This window comes from Blennius ocellaris (assembly GCF_963422515.1).
Source record: "Blennius ocellaris genome assembly, chromosome: 23".
NCBI lineage: Eukaryota > Metazoa > Chordata > Actinopteri > Blenniiformes > Blenniidae > Blennius > Blennius ocellaris.
In genome coordinates this window covers 14,600,200-14,627,739 of record NC_137672.1, presented here as the reverse complement: position 1 = coordinate 14,627,739, position 27,540 = coordinate 14,600,200, and the positions used below count along the sequence as shown (strand labels likewise).

The 27,540-nt window shown below is 43.1% G+C and overlaps 1 protein-coding gene across 1 annotated transcript in view; it reads right to left on the bottom strand.

Moving 5' to 3' along the window:
- Positions 1-26,295, bottom strand: part of plcb3 (phospholipase C, beta 3 (phosphatidylinositol-specific)) — a 46,120-nt gene extending 19,825 nt beyond the window's left edge. The window contains exons 1-2 of the mRNA XM_080518722.1: positions 25,735-26,295; positions 13,148-13,234 (exon numbers count right to left, since the gene is read on the bottom strand). Coding sequence (XP_080374848.1) covers positions 13,148-13,234; positions 25,735-25,833 — 186 coding nt within the window. The 5' untranslated portion in view covers positions 25,834-26,295. The remainder of the gene's footprint in view (positions 1-13,147; positions 13,235-25,734) is intronic.
- Positions 26,296-27,540: the final 1,245 nt, after the last annotated feature.

Here is a 27,540-nt window from a genome sequence, read left to right as displayed (position 1 = left end):
AATGTATGGAATAATTTATTAGTGAGTGATATGTATATTGTACACGCTGAAATTGCGGTAGCTATACATTTGCAACCTATTGTTAAAAGTAACTTTACAACCTTTTAATGCAGTCACTCGTATCAATTACTAGTTTTTAGTACTTTGCACAATACTGGTGATAATTTATTTAAAACAAGGATCATCCCATGATGAATCTAGACTCAGATTAATGATAAGTTCCAGACTTATGTCTGAATAATGTGCAGAGACCTTCCCTCTACAATAGACCAGATGAAAAATACAATAATGACACAAAGAAAAAAAAAAACTCTCCTCGGATTGGGTATTAACTCAAAGTTTCTGAACCTTTTCTTAAGATGAAGCATTCTCAATCAATCTTAAGGAAAAAGAGCACACTGTTGTTTTCTTCTTCTTTTCTGGCCAAGAGTTAAATAAGATGATCAATATCACTGTAATGTCTCTACATTAGGCACTTAATTAGCTTAGCTTATCGCAACCTCAGGAAGCAGGGAAAGCAGTGATAAATACTCTGATGCTTGGCAACAAACATTATCTTCTCTGTTTAGAGTATACACAGCCCGTTTAAGTTTTTGTTTGGTTTTACGTTTATGAGTGAGATCAAAAGAGTTTTTAAAGGTGTAACTCAGAGTATTTTCACTTGTTCAGACGCAGTTGGTTGGACCTTCATCAGTCACAATGCTAAGCTAAAAGGTTGGAGCAACAGGCGTAACCTTTAGATGCGTTGCCGTTCGCACGTACAGGCGATTGTGATCTGGCTGTAGTTAATACAGAAGCCCCAGAACAAGAGCAGTGAAAGTTGATGCGTTGTGATTGCGGCCTTGTTCACTTAAGTCTTTTCCTTCCTTCATTTCTCTGACAGCCTTTCCACTTCCCCTGCTCCCTCTTGCCCTGCCGCCCTTCGCCATTCATTTTCTCAAGATTACAGAAATATGAAAGGGCAACCGAACAATCAGGCGAGCGCCACTCCTTTCCTGTGACGCGCCTGCGTTTCGAGAGCTCGCGGTGACGGCCCATGGGAAAACGGTCCCTGCCCCGAGCTGCGCTGGATACACGCCGACGCGGACGGCGCTGGTGCAGCGAGCGTCTCCGCCCGGCACCGCCACCAGCGGCCAACCCGGGAGAGGAAGAGGTGGAGGCGAGACTTTAAAGGACACAGAACGCGAAGGAAAGGAGTGCAAACTGTTTTATGGCCGCGAGGAGAGAGTTGGCAAGGTGTTTATAGAGGAAGACACTTAATACCCTGGAGAAGTGAGGGAGCGCTCTATAACTCCATGCATTTCTGCTGTGTGTCTGCAGCTCTGCCCGTCCTGCTCCGTCTTTATCAGTTCATCTCTCACTTTTTTTTTTCCCCCCTTCCACATTTCTGTGGTTTGGAGAGGGCGAAAATCAAGTGAACATTAGAGCGAGCGTGTTAATCGTCACATTTTAGCCACTTATCTGACAAATCAGATCTGGGGTGACTTACAATGTGTGTGACTGCAACAAGGAGAAAGAGACACAAGAGGAGATGGAAAAATTAAGAGGGACAATAAAACATGAAAGAAAAATGAGGCCCCGCCAGCCGCGCGAGGATGGAAAACATCACCGAGGACGGGGCATCAATAAAATGAAGACGTATAAACACATGGAGTCCCACCGAGTGTCTCACAGTGCAAATAAATAGGAAGCCGAACTGGAGGCTGAACACATATACACAGAAAAAGGCACAAAAAAAAAAAAAAAACGAAAATAGTTGCAGGGATTGTAAATCTCACGAAACACAAACACACACGTGTCAGCAGGGGTTGAAGGTACAACAGAAACCCACATGTGCCCAAACACACAGACGAAACAGACAAAGGCTGGCAGGTACAGCTGCGTCAGTGTTTTTGAAGTGCACTTGGGCTGTTTGCATGAAGCTATAGCAATTAACGGAGGTCAACGTGAAAAACTTCTCACCGGAAGACACAGTGATGACAGCTACAGCGGAGAAAGTTGCTGCAGAGATCAAGAAAAGGGGCTAAAAACTGGATTCAACGCTTGAAAGATTGAAATTTTTCATCAGTTAAACAGATAACGAGACAAAAAAAGCTTGCGAATTGACTGTTTTCATGCTGATTTAATAACAGAAGTTAAAGTCAAATAAGAGATGTGATCACTGAGGCTTTCAACAATGTACAGTTCCTCAAACTTAATAAGTTTGGCCTAATTATTATCTTTGTTATGACATTTATGGAGGCAAGTGTCCCTCTCGGTGTTCCAATGTTGAATGTACGGTCTCCTGCCATTTCTGTGCCATGTTTTTTATTTATTTTAAACATTTCATAACACTTTGGACAAACAAACATGACACTCCACATTAGTCAAACATGCAGCCCAACTCAGTCCTGCAGGACCGACGCTTGCCAGTGCGAAGCGGTTTTGAAAAGGGACGGCCTCCAGATTCTGGAAGATGGAAAGGCCTCCGACAGTCCTGACCTCAATCCCATTCAACACTTGTGGGATCAGCTTGGGCGTGGCATTCCTGACCAGCGCAACCACACTGGTTGAGGCAAGGTTTCCATCCCACAGCAGTGTGTGAGCAGGCGGGAGGAGGAGGAAGAGACAGACTGCTGTTAACTTTTAGAACCACTGGTCCAAGCGAATGCTTCAAAATGAGTTTCCAGGTCCCTAACCCTTCACCAGCTAGTCATGTGGTTCGCATGGAACTATAGTGATGTTGGCCTTTTAAAAAGGTCAAACAAGAAGTGTGCTCCTCTTTAATATTTTATTCCGATGACATTTCTGAACATTGGCATCAGTTAAACAAGCCTGTTATGTGTTTACGATGAAAACATCTATGCCTTTTCCCTTGTTTACGCCATGATTTCCTTGCTGACAGGGTTACTTCCTGTTAATACGATGTTGAAAGGTTTATGGAACTGGTTGAAGCTTTCTAGATATACGAGACTGCTGCAGAGTCCAAATCATAATCTTATTTACATGCTGGAACATATTTAATGTTGAGAAGTGAAGGTGATCGTGAAACGTGAAAGTAAAACAGTATTTGTCAAATCAATGTCAAACAGAGGAAGAGACAGGACAGGGTTGCACAATATTCCACACATTGATCATTGTTGAATTATCATGTCCAATATATAGAAATATTGCAAATGACGGGCCTGAACTGAGATTATTTATGCTTAGATGCACCATTTGCTAAATGTGTTCCGTTACCTCATTTAAAGATTTTAATTCAAATGCTAAAGGTGACGAGAGGAACAAAACCCACAAAAAAGGTGCAATATTATCACATATTGCACGTTTACCCGACTTCATCTTGCCCTGAAGCTGAATAGTAACGATGCAAGTGGATGTAGCAGGCAGCAGCAATTGCTGTGGGGAGTGATTTTACCCCACTTTCAAGTTTGTGTGACCTGTGGATCAGCTCACAAAAAGTGCAAATTAAATATGTATTGATGCACGTGTTGTGGCAGACAATGCAGCCCACGCACACTCAGTCGCATAGAAACGCAGACGGAAAGCAGGAAGCATCTGACACAATGGATCTGATGCCATGCGACCTCTCAGTTCTCCGAAGCGATGCGAGTGTGTGTCACTACGTCCCTTTTTATGTGTTGTGCGTGCAAATGAAGGCCGCCCTGCCATGTGCTCCGACTGATAATGCCAACAGAAAAAGGAGCGTGTGCCTGAAAGAGGGTAGAATGAGAGGAAGCTGTTGCATTATCAACTGACACACTCAGCTTCCCCCCTCCTTGTGAACTGGCGTGTGTGCTCCGACGACGGACAGAAAGTGTGTTATGTAAACCTCCCGTTCCCCGTTAATTCCTTGTGGATGTCCGACTTGAGCCAGGGAGATAATCTCTATTAGATCTCTACTTGTACCTGCCAACAATTATTCTCCCAGCAATTCAGATAGCTTATTTCCACACACACACACACACATACACAGAGTTGAGCACCATAAGTAGCTGCTACTGATCTGAAGAACATTTGGGATGTTGAACACACATCGACAGGTTGTAGCTCTGAAGCATCATGAAAAATATCCACATAAGCATTAACAAAACGCATTATTCCCACTGATGGTTGTATTACCTCGAAAAGGACAAATATCTACACAAAGGACTCTTTTTTTTTCCTGGAAGAAAAGATAGGGATTTAAGAGTAACCCAGCCCTGTGGACTTTTTAAAATATGAAAAAAACAAAAAATGAATTATGTGATTATAACAGTATATTGAGATTGCTTTGAACCGACAATACAGCACATAAGTCTTTATCACTGGTGGTCCTTTCGAGTTGAACTGCGAGAAACACATCATCTGGACTGTTCTGCTTTTGTCTCGACATCAAACGTCGCCCGTCACCCGTTGATGTCAACCGCTTGTCATGTCGAATTTACACTTTTAGACCTCTCAGCTGTTTGTTTAAATCACATCACAAGATGCACCTGACACAGGTGTGTGTGTGCACATGTGTGTGTGTGTGTGTGTGTGTGTGTGTGTGTGTGTGTGTGTGTGTGCACATTACGAGTCAGCAGTCTGGCATGTGAAATCAATTCCACACCATTAGAGGTTAAATTGAACTTCTGTGGCGACTCTGTTTCGTCCCTGGAGGGCGAGTGTCTCGAAGCCCAGGTGCTCTTGACGTGACCTGCAGCCCCCGGAGGAAGAACAACTGGAGCACAGAGGGAGCAAGAGAAACTTGGACAAAGTGAAGGAGTTGAAGCCGGAGGAGGAGGAGGAGGAGAAGAAGAAGGGGGGGAAAGGGGGCAATGAAATTCCCCAGAACCCCTATGTCCCCCGTCTGAGCAACTTCCTGCCCACTTTCCCACGCCAGCAGAGGGAATGGGAGAGATTAGAAATGTTGTTGCAAGAAATTAAGGAGCAATAACAGCGGGGAGATGGGAACACGTGAGAAGACTGATGCCTCAATGACATGAGGAGGTTGGGAAGAGGGAATAAAAGGAAGGTGCCAGTCAAGAGGAAAAGGCGAGGCGAGGGACTAAAATAACTTCTCCCTCTTCTGCCTGACGTCCAGAGACACTAGAAAGGGAACCGGGAGGAAGAAAAAGCTGAAGGTGGACCGGCGGTGTAGAAACGGAGCGGCTGCCAACTGCAGAAGTGCGAATTAAAGGGTGCACGAATGAAAACAGACCGCCGCTGTGCCAGGTGGACCGCCAGGAGCAGACCCACGGCGCCGAATCAAAGGCTACTGTTCGCTTATTGGAGGCGAGACTTTGGCTTGGCAGTTCTGTCAAACTGGCACCGATCGCGCAGAAAACGAAGTGCAGCGATGTTCTTAAACTAAACAAGGTGTCACGAATGATGTTTTGGCATCGTTCGCCTTGTTTGGGCCAGATTTTACATGCCGGCCTTTAAAAGTGCATGAATCAGCACATTGTTATCTGTTCTGTTCAACCTGCATTTCCACTTCCCTGTGACTCACCTCCCCCAGATTTGGGCTGTTTTTTGGAGGAAAAAAAGCCCAAATCTATGCCGACACAACATCCAACTACACCCTTTATGAAAGGAAATACAGAGATAAAGTAACAGCAGATGATAATTTACACCTCATGTCTCTAATAGTTCTTCATAATGCTTCAGATGTGTTCAATGAGTGACTCCAGACTGGTGGGAGGAAACTCAATGTGCCCCTTAATGCTTCAGCGTCACACCTTGCTACTGGAATAAATCACTGTCTCCCCGTGTGAAAGCATCAAATGTTGCCCCAATATGTCCAGAAAAGTGGTGCCATCAAAGATGAGTAAGTCACCAACGCAGTAAGGCGAGTGTGTAATCATACATGTGGGCTTTTGTGCACAGTCAACAGACTTTCTGAACGTTTTCAACAGTTCCGAGACCTTGAAGATTGCAGTAATTCTCCAGATTTATACAAGTCTAAATTGTTTTGTACTGTAAATGCCATAAGAACCCCGTGCTCTGCACAATTTCATGCACCGTTTTCCAGCTCATTCTGTCAGAAAATGAATAAAACCTGCCTTCAGTCTTTACTTCTGAAAGACTCTGTTGGGAATAAATGCTCTTTTATAACCAAACCAAGTTACGATCCGCTATCATATAATGTCATTAGTGTGACACCAGGTTAGATCCCTGTTCAAAGATGATTTCATTTTATGAAACTATTCCAGCTTATGCTGTTCCTTTCCCAACTTCTTAAGAACATGATTCAGGTTCAAATACAAAAATTTTATTTTGCACATTCAAATCTATAGGATGATTTGAAACCTTGATGTTGTCTCTCAATTATTCAGACTTAATGCCCCATTTGGTTTAAGATGCAATGACCAAAAAAGAAAAGATGCCTCACGGGCCACAATGAGTCACTCGGTGGTCAAAGCTCACGTTTACCTAATCTCAGCCTCGCAGGACGACAATGATGCAACCAAATGAAGGAGTTTCGTCCCAGTCATCTCTGTCCGGTGGCAAAAGTTTGTCACTTGCTCCCTCACAGTGGATGATTTCCAAATGAAAAGATCAAAAATGTCTCTTTAATTGTGTACAGACTTCCGTCCACACGGCCGTTTGCTGGGATTTAACAAGTTTCTGCGGATGTTTGAAAAGCGACCAAAAGAATTCAGAGTGGCCCCGGCTCCCGCCTCCACATGGAAACAAGCACTTTGAAGACTATTCTTCCATAATGCTCGTTGATGAGAAACGATTACCGACACTTAGTGTCACATTTATCTCGGTCTTTTTAAGGGGAACTCTGTAACCCTCTGTAACTCATGATGTTATTTTAACCTCAGAGGATCTGCTCAATACTGGATATGTCAAACGGAGGCTGCAGTTGCAAGACGGACGAGAGAGAGAGAGGGAGAGAGAAAAGTTTTTGCCAGAGGAAAGAAAAAGGACACACAGCAGGATTAGCAGGAAGTTGTGAGCATATGTTGTGACAGATGTGTGGATTTGGGATGTTGGTCTTGTGTAACGCCCGGCCACTGGTGTGCACTTTGCACTTAGCATTTTAGCTCCGGCTCGGCTCAAACCACCCACCGGCAGTAAAAACGCATAAGGGAGTGAGTAAAAGGAATAAAAACCAGGTTACAAAAAATAAATAAAATACTTACAATCTCAACTGTGACAAAGACAGTTTTCCCGGCAGTGAATGTGAAAAAAACAAGATGTGTTTTTCCCAAAATGCAGTCATTTTTTTATTTCTTTTTTTTTTAACAATTGTTTTGAAGTTTCTGAAAGTTTATTTTGGAGAGCCGCTTTAACTTTGTCAGGTCTTTAACTGCACAGAGGGCTGGTTAATTCCTGATATAGTCTATAGAAACTGCACAACATGGGATGATTTTATGGCATCAAGTTAAAGAAAAAGACCCACAGTGGTAATCTAGAGCAGTGGGGTTCAAACCCTCCAAACACAAGCTCTACCCTCCAGACCACCTTGAATAAATCCTCTAAGAATTGAAAAAAATATTTACTGTCATCTAACCACTGAAATAAAAGTTAAAGCAGAGTTTTAATGTTCCCGGGACCATCATGATCTTAGTCTGCTGTGCTCTGGGTATTAAACCGAACCACCCAAAAAAAATTAAAAAAGCAAATTTCTTTCTTCAGAAGACATTTTATTTTTCCTTACGGCTTCAAAATAGATGGATTGAAAGTTGTGGTCAGTTCAGAGAAACTACGGACGTTTTAGCTTTTACCGAAGATTTATCACAGCCCAGATACAAACATTGGGCCTTTTTTTAATGATCAAGAAAAAAAACAAATCACAAGAAACAAGTAAAGCAGTTCATGTCTGTGATTTTATAGCATGTAATACAGAAATTACCGCTTTTAACTGAGAGGGAAGCGCTAACCACTACATCAGCTCCTGGCTAAACTTGCACTGTTAAATTAATGATACACAAACCTCTTTATACAGCATGAACTTGTGTGCATATGTCATCCAAAGAGTTTTATGCAAGTTATGATTTAGAGTTAAATATTTTTAATCTAATTGAACCTACCTTGATTTATGTCTCCAGGAAGCAACAGAAATAATAAGGAAAAACTACCCAGAGTGCAGTTATACCTCAATTTTAGTATAAAATTCTACATGATTTTGTTACTTTATTTCAAAATAAAATCGGGGGGGTGTCTCTAAACAACTAAATGACTGGATGTGTCCATTGTGGGTTTTCCAGAATGACAGAAAGGCAATGAGAAGAAGAGAAGAGCAAGGAAATGGTGAGAAGGAAGAGATGTGAGAGATTATTTTAGAAGGAGGAAGAAGAAGAATGCTAGCAGGAGAAAGGACGTCAAGCGTGAAGACAGAGATAAATAAAAGAGCGCAAAAGTCAGAAAAATGTGAAATATTTAAAGGAACTTGATAAACAAAGTGAAGCAAAAGAGGAAAGTGACAAGAAACAGAAGGAGAGAAGACGAGAGGAGGAGGACTACCTGTGGAAAAGGTCGTACGATGGATAGGCGAGGCGACGTGAGAAAAAACAGATTTCAAGTCAAGATTTCACTTCAAGTCATGAAGTGAGTGGAAAAGAAAACCCGAGGAGGAAGAAGGCGATACAAATACAGTCAGAGGAAAATGAAAAGAGGCTAGAAGGATGATGGATGGAGGACAGGAGGAGTTTGGAACGCAGTACGACACCCAGGAGAGGTTCTTCAGTTCCCAAGTTTAAACATTTTCACTTCTTGCTGCTTCGGCTGTAAATCTCAATGAGTTGAATCAGTTTACCGTCGCTGGTTGGGATGCATTTAGTCACCTTAAAACCTGAAAAGATCGACAGCTATGGTCCGAGGACAATCTCACTACACTGACTGGAGGCGAGTGTGCGATTCAAAACTCTTGATCTATTCCTCAATCGCTCTCCGGAATGAAATGCAGTGTCATCTGTCTGACACTTTGAAGGTAGAGACATTCCCCGGAAGAACCAAGTCACTTCTGTCCGGGAGGTTTCAGACGTCACGTGACACTAAAAGCGTTTCACTCCTGCACCACTTTTCACTTGTTCAATTAATAATGAATGATGACTCGCAGGGCGACGGGGGATCCGAGGTGGTGAAGTTAGTAGTGAAAGAATCACTTCTTTTTGCCACAGCAGAGCTGGAAGGTCTTGGGTAGGCAATAAATAAAAATTTAAAAAACTGGTTTTGGTGCCAAAAGGTTTTGTATTTTTCTTGTATAATTATGTTGCCAACAAGTTCTAAATGTCCACAAAGAAAAATATAATCAGTCAATCAGTTTTATCAGTTTTAATTACCGTAGTACATTTTGTATTGAGTGGTCATTTACAAAGTTAAGTCCAACTCACTCCACTGCAAAAACACAGGATTTTGATAAAGTAATCAAAGGATAGAATAATCTTTAATACCTAATTACTAATCAATTCCCATTTTGAGAAAGACCAGCTGATTTAAAGGGTTTAAAAAAAAAAGAAATCATTCTTTCTCACAAAGTGAGAGAAAAACCAATTTCCCTTATCTTGTGGACCATGTCGAGTTCTTAAAAAACAAACTCTCTTGATCATGAAATAAGAGGACGAATCCTTGAAGGAGAAGCAATCGACGTGTTGAGGTTAATGTTAAAAGTAATAAGAGCAGATCCCATATTTTGGGCGTCTCTATTCAGAGAAATGGGTTCCGTCCAGAATACCCTTGTCATCTGTGTAAAAGAGCGTAATAACTGTTCTCATTAATGATTGCTGGATATCCGTGTTGCAGTGTCCTCTTTCTTTCCAGCTCTGCTCGGGAAATCTCCCGGGGAGCCGCAACGCAGGAACGAAGCTTCACCGTGAGCCGACCGGTTCGCTTTGAAACAGCATTTCTGCGGAGCCGCGTTCTCGAGATTCACGCGTCGGGACGGCGAGAAAGAGCTTCGTGTCGCCAAGAAAGCAACACGTTTTCTCAATCTTGCGTCATTTTAGAAAAGCGAACACAAAAGAGCAGAAGGGGCAGCAGCAACGAGTTTGATTAACAGGTGGTCTTTGGGAAGCACGGTTCAAAAACACCAGAAATATGAAGAAAACTGCCGCACATATACTTTCAAATCACATAAATTAGCCGTGTTTTTTTAGTCCGGGCCAGTCGCGGACCCTATTCATGTCTAAATACCCACACTGGCCTGTAATTAGCCTCTGCAGTTTGAAGATTTCGAGGAGTATTTTCTCTTTTTATGATCATGACTGCCAGCGAGACGTATTCCTGCTTCTGAAATAAGAATTGTGGCCACAATCCAGCCCAGTGGGGCCAAAATTAACAAAGATGAAACGGAGTAATGAAAGAAAAGTCCACAAGGCAAACAAGACAACACCAGCACTGCTTGTTGCTCACAAGAAGGAAGCTGCCTTGGCTTGGGAGTCGTCATAGATAAGATCTGACGGCGGAATGAAGAGTTTACATTTTGGACAAGTCAATACAAGTAAGCAAATGCTTAACAGTCAGCAGAGGAGTTGTGCTGCCTGCCTTTTTGTATTTACACACACACACACAGTAGAATTTTGTGGCTTCTTTGTATTTTTACATTTTAAATTCAACAACATTAATGCGTGTTATGTCTGAATTTATAGTTTTAATGATTGATCGGCATCAAAGGTAGAGTTTGGAAAACAACTAATCCGAAGAAATATTTACCATTACTGTTGTGAAGCTTGTTTTTGTGCAGAAGTAATGTTTAATTTTCACCACTCTGCGGCATTTCCAACCGCCAGATTGGCCAAAGCATCAGGTCTGTCCATCAAAACATCACCTGATCCAAGTTTAATTAAGTTCATAGAAGAAACGCAAGTTCATGTTTCCCCTGCCGCTGATCTTCAGTTAGTATTACAAGCGGTAATGAGATCGCATCAGTAATCGTTTGTCATTCCGTAATAAGAGCTCTCTGATAATCTTCATCGCCCAGCATGTGATGTCAAATATACGGTACAGCTCTGGAGCAACGATGTGCTTTACACAACAACAGTTGACTGCATAACTGCAGCATAAAATGAGAAAGCCATTCATATACACTCAGCAATGTGCTGGGAAGTAGGCTAAAACAAAGATTATATAAGGCCCAATGTCATGTTCAGGGTACCCATAGTTTTTTTTATGAATCCAGATATCAGAAGGCCAGAGAAGCTTCTAGTTCACAGGCATTATTCTGAAGCAAGTCTGTGAGACGACGTGGTTATAAAACATGACTCTGACCCAAGCAGTCAATGTCACACTCGGTAATGTCATCAGCGGGCTCAGACGTGGGAGAAAAATGTGTGGAAAAGCATGATTATGTCTGGTCCCGCTACTCTGATTTTGCAATGCCCAGTCATCGCAGGCTCCTTAAAACACACCAAGTTCTCTTTTTCTCTCATTTCTCGACTTTCTGGGACAGACGTTGCAGCTCCAACTCAACTGCCGTGACTGAACCGCTAACGTGCGTCGTTTTTCTTGAATCAGAGGGTGAAGCGGCTCGTTGACAACATCCAATGACTGACGGCCCCGAGTCCTTGCTAAACAGTGTCACAGTTGCACCTCCGGCGTCAAATGGCCTATTATCACAATTCCACACGTGCACAAAGACACACGTGCATGTGCGGGCATGTGCACAAGTGAGACATCAGGCTAAAAGAAGTATTTAAAGCAGCTGTCTGCTGCGAGGGGGGCACGAACACATGTCGGGGCACGCACGCACGGCTATTTACACATACAGTACGAGCGTGCACACGCCAACGTACGCGGACGCATCGCAGTGATAATAATGGCTATCAACAGGTCATTCCATACATGCCTCTTATGATAAACAGACAGCCCGAAATAAAGAGAGACGCATGCGCATGAGAAAGAGGAGAAAAACATGAAGCTGTTGGAAATAAAGAAGTGTGTGTTATGACTGTTGCATCTTTATGTCCATAGCTGAATGTTTTCCGATTCTCATGAGTTGATGTGGAAAGGTGTGCCAAGAACAGAAAGTGGTTTCACTTCTTCACTGAAAGAAATTGCAGCAGGTGGTTTACAACACTGCCCCCTTGTGTCTGTAGGGGAGGAATTTTTCCCATTTCAATTACACCACTATCATTTGTTATTTGTTGATATTGCTTGATGTAGGCTAAAGAACAAAGTTTATCTAGATATTTATTTAGGATATAAGGATAGGTTGAAAAAGTGTGTTTTTTTGCTTAGTTTTTGGGAGGGGGGGGATCTCTTTTATTTCCATAAAAAAAAAAAGTATGTATTACTGTCAATATGACATCACAAATCAAACATCCCGTAACAAAAGCCTCCCACCGCTGCATCCTGCTGACTCGCTGCTTAATGTTCCCGGCAAATTATGTTAGCTAAATACATAAAATGTAAAATTCAATATTAGTATAAACTAATGGCTAAAGTACAAATCACATGGACATATAAGGAGGCCGACTGTGGGGAAGCACTTATAGATTTAGTACTGATGAAAACCACAAACAGCGGGGAGAGGACGTGAACGGCAGACAGGTGGAGACAAACAAGACCAGGACAAATTGATGAAACCCATTCTGGTTGAACTAATGGACTGAATAAAACCACAATGATAACAACAAAGACAGTTCAGAAGGACAGTTTAATATCTGCATGATGACTGAGCTGTACTATGGTTTTAAAGTCAACAAATAGCAAGAGTGTTTTCCATTTAAGCACCCAAATTGGGACATTAAAACTCCATTGTGACTTGCTGTGGCCCAATTGTGTTTAATAGCGTTTGTTTTTGTAGGCAGCTTGTTACTGATTAGTGAATGTCCATTTGGCCTACTTTGAAAAAAGAAAGCATGTGTGCTTGGGTGCACATGTGCCATTATTTACTTTACTACGCAGCCCAAAACTGGGTGCACCCTGAACTAGTGGGGGCTGAAGTAATGAGTGTTGCTCACATATTTTTTAAAGATAGGATAAGGATTCCGGCCTGTGGCCGTCTTTGTTGTTCAAAATGCTTCAACAAAGGGTGCGTGTGAACAAAGATACAAACAACCCGACAGACAAGTGTGAAAACAGCCCAACTTCAAGTTATAGTGAGGCTGAGGCACATTGTGATGGTTAAGGGGGCCGGGAAGGCATTACATCAATAAAGTCGTCACAAAGATAGAGCCACATTAAACCTCTACACTCTAACTTAACATGAAATAAAAACAATCATTAAAAACGATCGCATGTGTGCTCGTCTTACCAGGTTTGACACTCCCGTCCAATAGAGGAAGAATCCTTCTGGATCAACTCTCAGGGTTACCAGAGTGGGAGGCCCACTGTTGGGCTCCTAGGGAGAAGCAGAAATAAAGATATTAGCAGGATAAAGGAAATGTACTTACTGACTAGATCCTTGTTTATTGCAACTTAATATTCCGGTTTTTGCCCACCAGCTTATCTTGAAATCATTCATCCTAAACCAAGATTTAAAAAAAACAAAAAACAATAAGGCTGTCAGAAATAACACAATAGTTAATACAAAACCGAGAATGGGAGAAGCGGCTTTTATAATTCTACACTTGTGCAGAACGATGAAGCAGCAGTACCTGCTGTATGGTGCTTTGTTATTGCGGCCCTGCGGGCAGACAGACAGCCTGACGGCCACACTGTGTTTGTGTCCCATGTTGCGCAGCAGCTGTTTTCATGCAGAAAACCGCACGCTGAAGATCCCGTTCATGTGCAGCATAATGACGGCACAGGAGCCGAAAATCAACATGTCCCGAGTGCCATCATTACGGGGTCATACGCAAGATACCATGACCACAGGCGCATCCATGCACACACACACACACACACACACACACACACACACACACACACACACACACACACACACACACACACACACACACACACACACACACACACACACACACACACACACACACACACACACACACACACACACACACACACACACACACACACACACACACACACACACACACATAAACACAAACACACACAGCTCCTGCCTCTGTAATTACAGTCATACGCCGCTCCGGCAGACAAACATACAGTCCAGACATACCAGGAAACACCAGATCGCCGTTAACACATTGAGACCTGCAACAATCTCTGCACGCTTGGGAGTTTCAGATGCCGCGGTTGACGAAATGCACCATAAATCGAGGAGGCACACTTGGGGAAAGGGCGAGATCGCGTCACTTCCTGCTTCACTGTGAGAAACCCCCCCCCCAAAAAACACCACGCAGGTTTTTGTGACATGACTCATCAACAACTGCCGTCGTGGGCCTCAGTGTCGGCGTCGTGGACGCCATCAGACGAGAAACGAGCGAAAGGTCTTGCTGTGCAGCCCACACAGAACGTCCTCGCCAACTGAAGTGGTTCAAAAGAGCAAAACGCACAAACAACCAACCAGTGGCCACATTAGAGGGGTAAACCAGAGAGCCCACACATTCCACTCCTTCGTTTCTTTATCAAACACTCGGCCAAGACAAATTCTGCAGTGATCCTATTGGACTGCGACAATAAATGTGGGGAAAAAAAATTCATGTTTAAAAGAATCGTCTCGTCCGACAATAGATATTACAGACGATACAAGTTTTATCAAACGGGCGAATTAAGGATGAGAGGGTCGAAGGAAGAGAGACTATGAGTGTGTTTTATGCCGAGTATGACATGAGTTTAGGTCGGCTAATGGATGGAGGGTCAGCGGGAGAAGTAAATGTTTGGATTGGGGAGAACGATGGAAGGAGCAGAAGAGGGGAAAAAAAGAAGAGTGAGAGGGTTGAAGATGTTTAAGACTGGTGGTAGTAAAAAGGCTGAAAGAGGAAAAGAGATCAAGTGTGCATGCAAGAGGCATAAGGGAGTGTCAAGTAGTCCCGAGTTGAAATTCACTTCCTGTTCACTGTTGAGCAGACGAGAGAAAATGGCACCAAACAACTGGGAATAAGTAAAAGCTCCTCACAGGGAAAAAGGAAAAAAAAAAAAACAGAGGAACAACAGTAACATTTAGCGTCGCGCCACGCCGACCCGCACCGTAAATTACAGAACATGTGACCTGTGTTTACTCACCAGTACCACTGCGAGGGCTATACAACCCCAATTTCACGCAGAGATAACCATCTACAGACTGTGACCTGACGCTCTCGTCAGCTGGCGTCTGGACGCCACAAACGTCAAAGCCAAACGGTTCTTTGAGTCGAGTTTTCAGACTGGTGCTTATCGTTTGTGTACAACACTGGGGTTTTTTTTTTTTTTTTTCTCATCACAACAAACTGCCGGAGAGCTGAAATCCTAACCGACCACGAGGAGCCACACAGTGATGTAGTGGTTGGAGCCGTCGCATCACAGCAAGAAAGACCCCGGTTGGAGTCTTTTGCTCGTCTTCCCCGTTGCCCCCAAGACAACTGGTGATCCCAAATTGCCTGAATGTGACGGACTGGCAAACCTTCCGGTAATGCTGCCTTCACCCAGTCTCGCATCCTCACACACCCCCCTCGCGTAAAAAGCACTATAGAAGACGTATAAATGAGATTATATGCCACGTCAGATTCAACAAACGCTCTTAACTTGCGTTAATGAGCCTTTGCAAACGTGATCATACATAATCATCATTACATGAGCATTCATCAGGAGTTGTTAATTTCACAGAAGAGGCTTCAAGCATGAGTAATGAGAACTTGATTGGTGTCACGTCGAGAGGAACTGTGAAAACAGGTGATTTCTGCTTATTTTCTTAATGGACAAAGTATCTTGAAACAACCGTTTGTACGTGTGCTTTTTGTGCGAAACCCAGAGTGTTCTGTCATTCCTACTGCTTCTTCTCAGTGCAACGCATGAAACATCGACATTGTTAAAGGTCCTTTTATGAAATCTAGAGGATTTATAAGGAGTAATGTGTTGAAATTAGCGGCCCACATTTAAAATAAATGCATCAAATGTGTTTTCAATAATGTTTAATAAGCTACACTAAATCCATTGCATGTGAAAGAGTTTCTTTATATACACACAGAATAAAGAGTAAAAAAAAAACCCTCTCATTTGTGTTGTTTTTGTTTGTTTTGATGATGCACCGACAAGACTGACGTGTCAACATACTTGATGATGTTTGGGAATTCCACGATAAGTAGACACATAACACACTTTTACCCACACAAGGTTGATGTGACCATAAGTCTTCATCAAGGAAGGACTCCCTCCAGGACAAACATAAATAAGTCAGGTAAACTGGTGACGAAGTTGGTCGTGTAACACTGTGGTGGGTTAGAAACCTGTCCAGGTTCCACCCAGTGGAAGATGAAATGTGCTGCTTAAGAGAAATGCTGAATTCAGAGAAAAACCCAAACAATTGGGACTGTTGGCTGCTCTAACTTAAAACCTTTCCTGCACTTATATTGCTGATGACTTAAAGAAGCCTTGTATTTGTCATCGTTTTCTAAAAATGTTTCAAACACACAGTTTCCAGTTGAATTTAAGAACAGGTGTTCCAAAAGTAACCAAGAAGTTATTAGTGCATGTCCTCTTCTCACACACACCTTGTTTTACGACCTAAGGTGCGTTTCTGTGCGAGTGGGTAGTAAGACTATAATTGAACCCAGTCTGGCTTTGCTTCCTTCCCTCCTTTTTCTTCTTTCATGGCCGTCTATCACGGCTTCAGCCTTCCACCACTGAGAGTCTTCTTCCTCTTTATTTGATCTAAGGCCACAGCTCTTTCCCCCAGACCCCCTCCAGATGCGATGACCTCCTCGACAAACACCTTCATTACCCGACCGTAATGTCAAACACACACACACACAGAGCGTACGGACCACCCGCTGTCGCCGACGTCCTACACCGACCGGCTAATGAGCGCCTCGTGAAAACTCAGTAAAGGGCATGCGTAATAAAAAGTCACATCCACATGGAGACTGTGCTTTTCCTCCTACATTCTGTTCCTCGGCGTAAAATAATGTGTTGGAGGTTGTATAACGTTAACCAGGGCAGGGCAGTTAGTGGGAAAACTGATAAAGGAGGCTGTGCCGACTGCACCTTTGCTCCACCGTGCGTGCGTGCGTGCGTGCGTGCGTGTTCAGTGGCAGCTTACATGAGTGGTGTGTGAACGAGGGCCAGTGTGTCCTTAATGCGAGTGTGTTTCAGCTGCTGCTTTGGAAACATGGTAAAAGTTGATGACATTGACGAACCTTTGGACTAAAGAGGGAGAGGGAAGGAAGGAGGTATATATAAGTCAAAGAAATAATAAGCCATTCAAGAAAAAAAAAAGAAAAATAGTATACTGCACATACAGGTGGCATTTACTATTGTGGGTGTAAGCCTATTTACAACTTCAGGCTTAAATTAATCTTATATACTTTCTTTGCGTCCTGTTCCTTGGGAGATGCTGTATTTAATTTCCCCAACAAGGTTCATTTAACTTTCATCCATCAGCCCATAAACACAGCAAACGAACCAATAACCCTGCCAGTGGTAAAGCCAAATTCCACACACTGAACAATACCCAGGAGCCCACGAGGCCCGGTAAGCTAAATAATGTGGTCGGACTCACTTTTGTCATTTCTCAGGAAATGCCACGGCGGATGCCGACATGCAACATTCCAGCAACTTCACTACGTCATCTCTTTAAAAAAATCAGACAGTCAAAATGGTAGGTGTTTACAAGTCGAAATACAGACTACAAATGTCTCATACTCAAATCCATGCATCAATCTTCTGCTTCGCAGTGGCGGCATGCTGGAGTCGATCCCAGCCGACTGTGGGCAAACGCAGAATACAACCCCGACAGGTCACCAGTCCATCACAGAGCAAACACAGAAAGCCACAGACGGTGGCACGCACTCACACATGCACCACCGTGTGTTTAACCTCGCATGCAGCGTTCTTGGACTGTGGGAGGAAACTGGAGTAGCCTGAGAAAACTCACATTGAGGCACTTCGGCTAAATTAGCAGAGAAAAGCTCCAAACCAGCTCTCAAAGTGGGGCTATTTCAAAAATATTGACGCCAGGGTGCTTACCGCTACACCGTGCACACCCAATACTGAAATAGTCAACTTATTTTACATGCAGGATGCTGCAGGAACTTTTTTTTTTTTTTTTCTAAATGCAAGTTATGGGAAAATTCTAGTCGCAACAATAGCTTGTTTGTCGAGTAGTTTTTCGTTCAATTCCAATGTAGGTGGTGTCAAACTTTGCTCGGCAGGAGGACACAGAGTCCCAAATAACTAACGTGAACAACTAAAAAGCTGAATGTGAAGGTTTATGCAAAAATGTGTTAAGAAAGTCCAATTAAAAATACTGTTGCTTTAAACATTTCCTAATCAATCACTATGATGCTGAACAGGCCACAATGTCAGATGGGAGCATTTCTAACGTAACGCCATCTGACATTATGTAATGATGCAATGTGATTATGAGAGACAAGGAGTGTGATTCATGGGGTTTGGTTTGTTTTGATGATGGACATTATCAAACAAGATCCAACCGAAAGCACAACTGAAGCGGAGACGCAAGAAGGTCGTCAAAGAAAAGAAAATGAACGAGCAGATAAGAGGATCAGGAGGAGGAAGAGAGACATTAAGAATGAATGAATGAATGAATGAATGAGGAAGAGATGAAACGGGAGATACGGGGGACAGCGGGGTCGAATTATCAGCAGTCGATGATTTGGGGGGGGAGCTTCCATCCAGATGTCAGTCCCACACTTCACATGTGGCTGTGGTTGACCTTCCACCTCCCTCCATCCATCCAGGCCTCATTTCTCACCGCCCCGTCAGGATGTCAGCCGCGCTTCTCGACATGGCGTCAAGACATTCGCGCCACCTCATGTCACACCCCCCCCCCCTTACGCTCTAATCGGCCTCCTTATAATGGTTCATTTGTCACTTGTGCACATCCATTACGCAACCGAGATATCCATTTTCTGGAAACACTGGCAGGCAGGGCCAACTGGCTTGAAGGTGGACCTCTTATAAAGGGTAGGATGACACAGCAGCGTAGCGAACAAAGAGGTTCCAAGTTGTTATGAAATGTTGGCGTGTTTGTTTGGGTTTTTTTTTTCTTTCCTCAAGTCAAAAACCCAACAGTGGCGTCTGTGTCAGAGTACAGCGCCAACACATGAGCAAGCTCCACGCTGCATTTAAGCATGTCCAGGAACTGGCCGGCCAACATTTAACCCTTTAGAGTGCACTCACTAATATACATGAAGGGGAATTTAACCCAATGGATGTTTTGAAAGGTACGTCGAAGGTAAAGACTTAATAAATTCAAAAACGTAGACGCAGTCGTCTCCAATGTGTCCATTATCACTGGTTCAATGGGCACTCGGATTAGAATTTATGCAGAAATAGACAGAGGAGATACTTTTCCAGGATGGTGGGATAGATTTTCTTATTCTTACAAACACTTATTTTAATATTTTCTGTGATTGTCATGTCATTTTGAAAGAAATAAAAAAAACAAGAAGAACAAGGAAGCAGCCACATATGATCACATGTCCAATGAAATTCCAAGAGCAAAAATCATTCAAACATGTTTCAATAGAAAGTTGTTGCCGACGACTGTTGTTGCTCATACAAACAGCAGTAAGTACATCTGACTCAAGAGAAGCAAAGCAGGAAAAATGAAAATGATAAAAGCAGCTGTTAATGGTGTCCCAATCATGCAGGGAAGGCCGCCGACAGGAAGCATATTTGTAAAGGGCTCATCTGAATGCTATTTTAATCCGAAAACACGCCTTTGATCGACATGCAAACACCTGGCATTGCTTAAAGAATCTTAAAATTCTGAAAACATTTGCATCCCACTCCTCTGCCGAGGAATTTGGAAACACTTTCTGTGGAAAATGGAGAAGTTACAGAACTAACAATCAAGATGCCAGAAATAATCAGTTTTCTTACATATGATGATACCGTTTGATATATTTGGAAATACGCTAATTACGTTCAGAGAAAACTTCAGTATCCAGACCGACCACCCAGCAAATAAACATATTTTCTCTCATTACCTTCTTTTTTTTTTTTTTTAAGTTTCAGGAAGTTTCAAGTTTCAGGAAGAGAAATAACTGCGCATATCAAGAAGAAACAGGTTTCCCAGTAGACACCACGGAAAGAACCTTTTAGAGTACATTAGAGTGCTTTAGAGCAGGGGTTCACAAAAGTTTTGATAGCCGAGGGCCCATTTTGAAACCCAACACTGGACCGATGGCCGCCGAAGGAAAGAAATGTCAATCGAGCAAGTAAAATAACTTAGTTAGCGGCTCTTCAAATTCCCACAAGAACGATAAAGTTGTTGAATTGGGGAACAAAAGCGACCTGGGCTCTCCACCTAGTCCTCAGCAGGCGGCTTGACTCTGCGAGGAGCGCCTCTCAAGGGGGCGAAGAAGAGGAGGAAGAGCTCGTAGTGCTGGTCACCAAGGTCATGTGACGCCACGGTCAAAAAATGCTACTGAATTTCAATTTAGGTTTTTTTCATTTTAAAATGAAATTCAAATAACGACGCATTTTTTTTGGGGGGGGGGGGGGGGCATGCTAAATGGGCTTTGGAGTTCACACAGTAGCAAGGCTACATACTAAATATGATTAAAATATGACAGATGGTTATTAGTGAGCTGGAACGTGCGTTTGCATTACCAATTTGGCCTATAGATGTCGCTAAAGACCACGAAACAGGGATTCATCCTTTCAAAGCCATGCTGCCAGAAATGTTGCTGCGGGCCACACGTTGAGAATCTTTGCTTTAAAGTTAACAGCACTGTGTAATCACTTAAGCACGGCACAAAAAAAACAACTACAAATATCTGCATTAGTCATTAAATATTTGGCTTTAAAAACGCCGCTTCACATTCACGTTGACAAGCGGCACAAAGTTCCTTTCCCATGTTTTGATTTTATTAGTCTTTCAAATCACATGTGTAATATTCTGGTAAATGGATTTCCTTCTTTGCCACCGCTTTTGAAGTAATGGACACTTTTTACTGCCCATCCTTGGTCAATGACACCATTTTCCAAAGTTTCAGATGGAAAACTGTCTTCCAACACCATGTTGCACCACTTTCATACAAAACATGTGGGAGCCGTTTCTGAGCAGCCCGACAGTTATTCTGTTTGGGAATGAGAGCATTTCTTCATGCTGTAGTACGAGCAAATGTTTTGTAGAATTCCAAGTACCTGCTATTGTTGTGGAGTTTAGTCGAGTTTGTTTTAATCACCGAAATTGAAAGAGTGAAATTTTCAGGACTGTTTAGTTCTGTAAATTGTACAAATCTGCAGGTACTTTTTTTTTTTTTTTTTAAAGACATGCAGCAAAACAACAATTTCTCCATTTAGTGCCAGATGTAAACAGTTTTATTATGCCATTCATGACTCACAAAATCCGTTTTGAATCACTTCACATCTCCTTGCGAGTTATAAACACTGCAAACAATCATGAAGGGAGATGTGCAAACATGACCTCAGCTCTTATTGGGATATAAAAGTTGGACCGTCGATGCCTGCATGTTAGTGTGGCAAGTTCTACAGCTACCTTCTCACTGGCCTCTCGTGTCATTTCTAAATGTTTAAAGGACATTGGTGACTTTGAATTAGGGTGGATGGATGCCTGGAAGCAGAAGTTAATGCTGAGTACCAGAGTGGTATACATTAACAGTACACGTTAATAGTTATTGACTCTTTTGACAACTTTCAAAACAACACTGGGCCTTTTGCTTGGTGGAAACCTTGTCGATTCAAGACGTCAACAATGAATTCAGATGAACAAGGTGCAGTTTTTTGAAGAAACCAGGTAACTTTCCTGCAAAGAACATTATGGAGGGGTAACTTAAGCATCTCATCAAAATAAGTTAAAATTCCAATGCAACCAAGAGTAAATAGCCATTAATGTACCACGGTGCAGTTATATATATATATATATACACACAGTATAATCCCAAAGAGATGCATGAGCCACCAAATATCACCCTGAGTCTACATTTCATACAACAGCAGCAGCTCCAGATAGGCTAAATATCTGGGAACAGTGAAATACAGTTTGATTTGACATCACCGTACCGATACTCTCAGGACACCAGCAGCATTAAGTATCTTCAGCTGCTGCAAAGATTATAGTCCTGCGCTCCTCTGAGGGATCTGCTGTGTGGTCCATAAGGGCTGACCCAATAATTTCAACCAGACTGCGGGAAACAACACTTTTATGGTCCATCATGCGTCGGCCACCTTACGAGGATTTGACACAAAGCCAAGACGTCTAATCCCAAGAGGATGTCAGGTTTCCCCAAAGATCGGCCCAATTAATGAGCAACGTGTGATTTAGTGGGAGTTTGTCGACGAGCCTGCTTGTAAATGTGTGACGTTAAGAAAAACAAATCAATTCCAAGAAATTGTTGTGGGGAAAAAGAAAAAGAGACGTTGTTACATCTGGTTTTCACCAGAGAAAAGCATGTAGAAGCAATAAAGTTGTTGTTTTTTTTTATTGCAATATCATGCATATAAAGTGCTTTTTCTGAAAATAATTAATGCATGCAAGTGCATTTCAAGAGTAAAAGCTATGATAAAAAAAATGACTCTCACTTCTGTGCATCATATCAAGTGACGAGATATGGAGAGGGGCTGGGCTGTCGACAAACCGTCTGCCCCCGTTTGTCTAATTGGCTGTTTAGGAGGCATTTTAACCCAATTCCGGTTGGAATTCGTCTAAATTGAATCGCGGCCGAGCTGCCGAGGAGAGAGGGAGCGCAAGGAAAAAACAGTTTGGCTCGGGAGCCTCACAACAAGCTCCGACAGGAAGTCATTCAGAGTGAAACGCACACGCAGAACAAAACAACCACACGAGCACACGTGTGCACAAGCCGGAGCGCAGACGAATGGGGGGGGGGTCGATTTGGAATGCATTCCCCGTCCTCCTCTGTGCACGCGTCGTCTGATGCACCTAAAGGCCCAGGAGTCAAAGAAATAGAGGCGTCGCTGTGTGAGTGCAGAGGTTAGTTGAAAACAATAGAAGCAGACTTCAGTAGGGGAAAACAGGAGATGAATGAATGAAGGATGTGAAGGATCACGATGGGGTCGAGGTTAATAAGTAGAATAGGGTCAAAAAGGGGAGTTTTCAGGTAAACAAACCACAATGCCCCGAGGAACTTTTCTATGTGTGTGTGTGTGTGTGTGTGTGTGTGTCTGTGTGCGCTAATGCTTGATCATCCTGTCAGAAAGCAGACACTCGGGACCAACATCCATTATCAGATCACATTATCAACCCTGAGAAATGAGAATAAAACAGGCAATGTGGAGAAAACCAGTGGGTTCTGCTTATTGTTCTTTCCGAGGCGCAATTTGGGGAGACTTTTTTTGGGGGGGGGCTTGTTTTTTGTTTATTTTACCCCAAAGTGCCGAAGTCAGGCTCAATTAAGAACGATAACCTCCAGAGTCCCCGGAGTCTGCCGACTGAGGAAACAACTCCGTCACGCCAGTCACGTTTTCTCCTTCAGTTGTAAATGTTATCAATTAATTTGGTTGCTCCTCTCTATGACCCGACGTCGCCTGCATTGCTCAGCTTCACTTGCAAAAATATTTGCAGAGTATAGCATATCAACAGGCATTATAGCTAATAAAGAAATAAAAATGAAAATGTAGCTGCACGCCTGCAATAACTACTTTTATAATGATTTCGAATCATATCGAGATGCAAACGTTTTGTAGCTCATTAAAGGGTCGAAGTCTGTAACATAATGCATTTTTGCACATTGGAGACAATAAAAAGCATAATTTCATCACTTTTTGAAGAAGGATGGATAGTTAGATGCAATAAAACTGGTAATCTGTCATTTTCTGATAAAGTAATTGGTCCATAAATTACATTTATATATATATATGAAAGCCTCTTTTTCCAGTACAACTCTGCTTTATCAGACAATTTGTCTACAATAAGCAAATTTGGGCAAGTAACTATGACAAAGCAGCTTTTACTTACATTTGCTTTTATAGTGCAAACAAAGAAAGCTTACTGAGGTCATTTATGGACGTGCAAAAGCAATATTAGCTCAACAGGTGCACTAAAACTGCATTGGAGGAATAATGTCCAAAACAAACTCAGATATATTTGATAAGGATCCAGCTTGTTGAATACACAGTTGAATCTACCGATTTAAACAGTGGAGCGTCTCAGACATCCAACCCACAAAACAAATAAATCCCTTGAAATATTTTATGACTTCCGCAAATAAGAAAATATAAAAGTCTTTTTTTCCCCCCCATCTTCTCTCTCTCTGTGCCCGTAACTCATTTGTTGACTTTGGGAGGGGGGAAATAGCAAATAGATGGGAAGAGGGGCTGAGAGACCGGCGAGCAGAAAGCATGCACATGTTTGAGTGTTCACACACTTAATCACCAGCATAACCATTTCCTGGGAAATCCCTTTGAGAGAGAAACAGAGACCGTGTGTCCGTGTGTGAGTGCGTGTGTGTGTGTGTGCGTGTGTGTGTGCTCGGAAATCAAAAAGACATAGTGCTTACTGTTTGCGTGACAAGACCCTTCTCTGAAAAATAAGGAACACATGCGTAGAGCACTCAATTGTTTACAATGCAATGTGTGTGTTTTGTTGATCTGCTGCTGCTGCACGGTCATACCCTGCTGGTTTTAACCGGTGTGTGTGTGTGTGTGTGTGTGTGTGTGTGTGTGTGTGTGTGTGTGTGTGTGTGTGTGTGTGTGTGTGTGTGTGTGTGTGTGTGTGTGTGTGTGTGTGTGTGTGTGTGTGTGTGTGTGTGTGTGTGTGTGTGTCAAACGGCACACCTGACCACAGCTGCAAAAGATAACAGCTTTATTGGAGCAGCACAACAGGGGGCAGAGATCCGATGAAGTCAATCAGTGCGTGCAACAATTGTATCAGGAACACAAGTTGACTTTCAAACCTTCCAAGTAATTTGAAGTGGCTGGACTATAGTTTTGTCATTGTTTTTTTATCAAATAAAAAAAAAAGAAGGAAATACATGTGAGGCAGAGTCCATCCATAAATCCTATATGCAGCTTTTTATCCTACTTAAGGTACCAGGCTGCCGGAGCTGATCCCAGCAGGGTGCATCCCGGGACAGGTGCCAGTAGAGAACGAACACACATTCACATCTAGAAATTCAAGTCACCTATTCACCTTAAAAGTCGGGGTTTTCCTGGATGACACCACCTCTGATCCACACACACGCGCGCGCGCACGCACACACACACACACCTACACACATTCTGCAATCAGAATGAAAAATCTCAGACACAGGCAGTTTGACCTTTCCAGCCAGCCACCGTGTTAATGATTAACAGACACACGGACACCTACTCCTCACCTTGTGTCAGAAAAACCTCCACGCGCACCACGGCCGCGTGTCAGTGGCAGGACGCGTTTAATAACGCGGAAGGGGAAAGAAAAACCAAGAGCAGCACGCAAAAAGAAAAAAAGGAAAGTGGACATGAGTGAATGGAATAGACAGACAAACAAACATAAGGTGACATGTCGTTGAGACTCCTGCTGGTTCCCACACGGACAGGTGCTGTGGTGGTGGGGAAGTACAGAAAGACGCAGAAAAGAAAGAGTGCGCGTGAGGGCGTCTGAACTGAACCGGAGCCGAGGAAAACCGGCTTGACGAGAAATCTGCACAACACTGAATAACTTTTTTTCCTTTTTTTGTAACCTAATATGTGATTGACACGCTGCAAATGGTGGTCTTCTGTGTTCACACACCTGCACACACACTTAATAACATAACAAGTGAGCATTCTGTCAAAGCAGACTTTTTTTCCCTCTTTTTATTGAGTTGATTGTGGAGTTGGGTTTAGTGAAGTTGGGCTTGCGTTACTCACCTCGTCCCACTTGATGAATTTGCCCCCCTTCTTCAGCGCTTCGTGGACGGACACGGGTTTGAGCTGCAGCGCGTGGACTCCCGGCTTGGCCCCGGCCATGACGAGGGACTCCCTGCCCGGGTGCCAACGCCTAAACCCCGGCTACGGCGAGCTGGACGCCTCGGAAGAAACCAAAAAAAAAAATTTTTTTTTTGTTTCTTTCTTTCTTTCAAAGACAAGCCCCCACGCTCTTCCGTCCACTTCTCTTTTCTATCCGGGGTTGTTTTTTTTTTCTCTCTCGAGTCCTTGGAAAGTTAGTGTCGCTCGCCGAGAGTTGTGAAGAAGAACATGAGTGAAGATCCAGACTGTTTCCAGCGCGCACCGCCGCTGTCTTGTCCGCGTCCACGACGCGCGGCGGCGCGCCCACAACTCCCACTCCTCTTCTTCTTCTTCTTTTCTAAATTGTTATTGTTATTGTTATTGTTGTGAGCTCTGATTGATATGCTTGTTTATTTATGCGGGATCCTTTAATCGAAGGCTTGAGCCGGCCGAGAGATCCTTTCCTTCCTTCCTCCCATCTGGTCGACCTCCTCTCCTCTCCCCTCGCTCCTCTCACCAACTTTCTCTCCGTTTCCTCCCTCCTGTCCTCCTCCGACGCCTTTCTTCGTTTCTGCTCCTCCTCTCCTCCCTGCATGTTTTCTGTCGGGGGGGGGGGGGGGGGGGGGGGTTCTTGAGAGAGGGAGGGCGTCAGAGAGAATAAACTGAGAGACGGAGAGAGAAAGAGGTCAGAGTTTGTGTGAAATGTGGGTTTATGTCCCCAATGCGTGGATTTACTATCAAAACACGTGGACGTGAAACTGCCTGTGTATTTGACAAGTGGTGCTGCAAGTCGTTTTTGTATGTATTCCTATATTTATATATGTTGACAGTGCTATTGCTTGTAGTTGAGTACAATTAAACTATTAAAACTATTTTACAGTCAGTTTTCTCTCTGCTGTTCAGTCATGTTCTTGTGTTCCAAGAGTTCTAAATGTTGCGTGTATGTAATTCGCACAACAAGTTGCCTGGACCCAAAGCGATCACAACAGAAACCTTTACAATTTTGTTTTCCATGTTTCTTTTGACAGAATGACCTTCCAGTCAGATATCAGATTTGTCCACATTGATGTGGTTGATGTGCTGCAGTTAAACCTGTTAACATGGTTTTTCATGGATTCTCCGTGATGGGAGGAACAGAATCCTCATTTCGGAGACGTATCTCGCGACCAAATGGTGCCCTACCAATTTAAAAGGGTATAAACCACCTAAATCTGGGATTCCAAGCCATTCCCATATTACATAAATAAAAGAGCTCAAGAGTTCAATGGAGGCAAAAAGGCATTTTTCAGATGATGGTTGTCTGCAAACTCTTCAGCACCTGCAGCACAGGAAGTGTTTTCCTCCTTTCAAACTCAGATGAAATTAACCTTGACGTGTTAAGTAAGCGAAATGGCCCTTGACGTGAGCTCTTCAAATGGCCAGTCTGCAACAGAACATAGTAAAGTGACAATATAAAGAGAGTGAGCTGGAGCCCAGTGTTACATGCATGTGTAATATCAATGAATGTGGATATAATGGAAAAGAGAACAAGTCAACGTTTTCTGCATGGCGATGCCACTTCTGCATTACGAGAACAAGGAAATAATTTAGAGGATTTAGAGGAAAGGTAATCGGAGCCACTGAACGCCGTCAGGTAACTTTCGCTTCCTTTCCACCAGATCAGTAGCAGCGTATTGCGTTTTAAGAAGTGCGAGTGCTGAGGACGCCGTGCAGTGACGGTGTGATGCC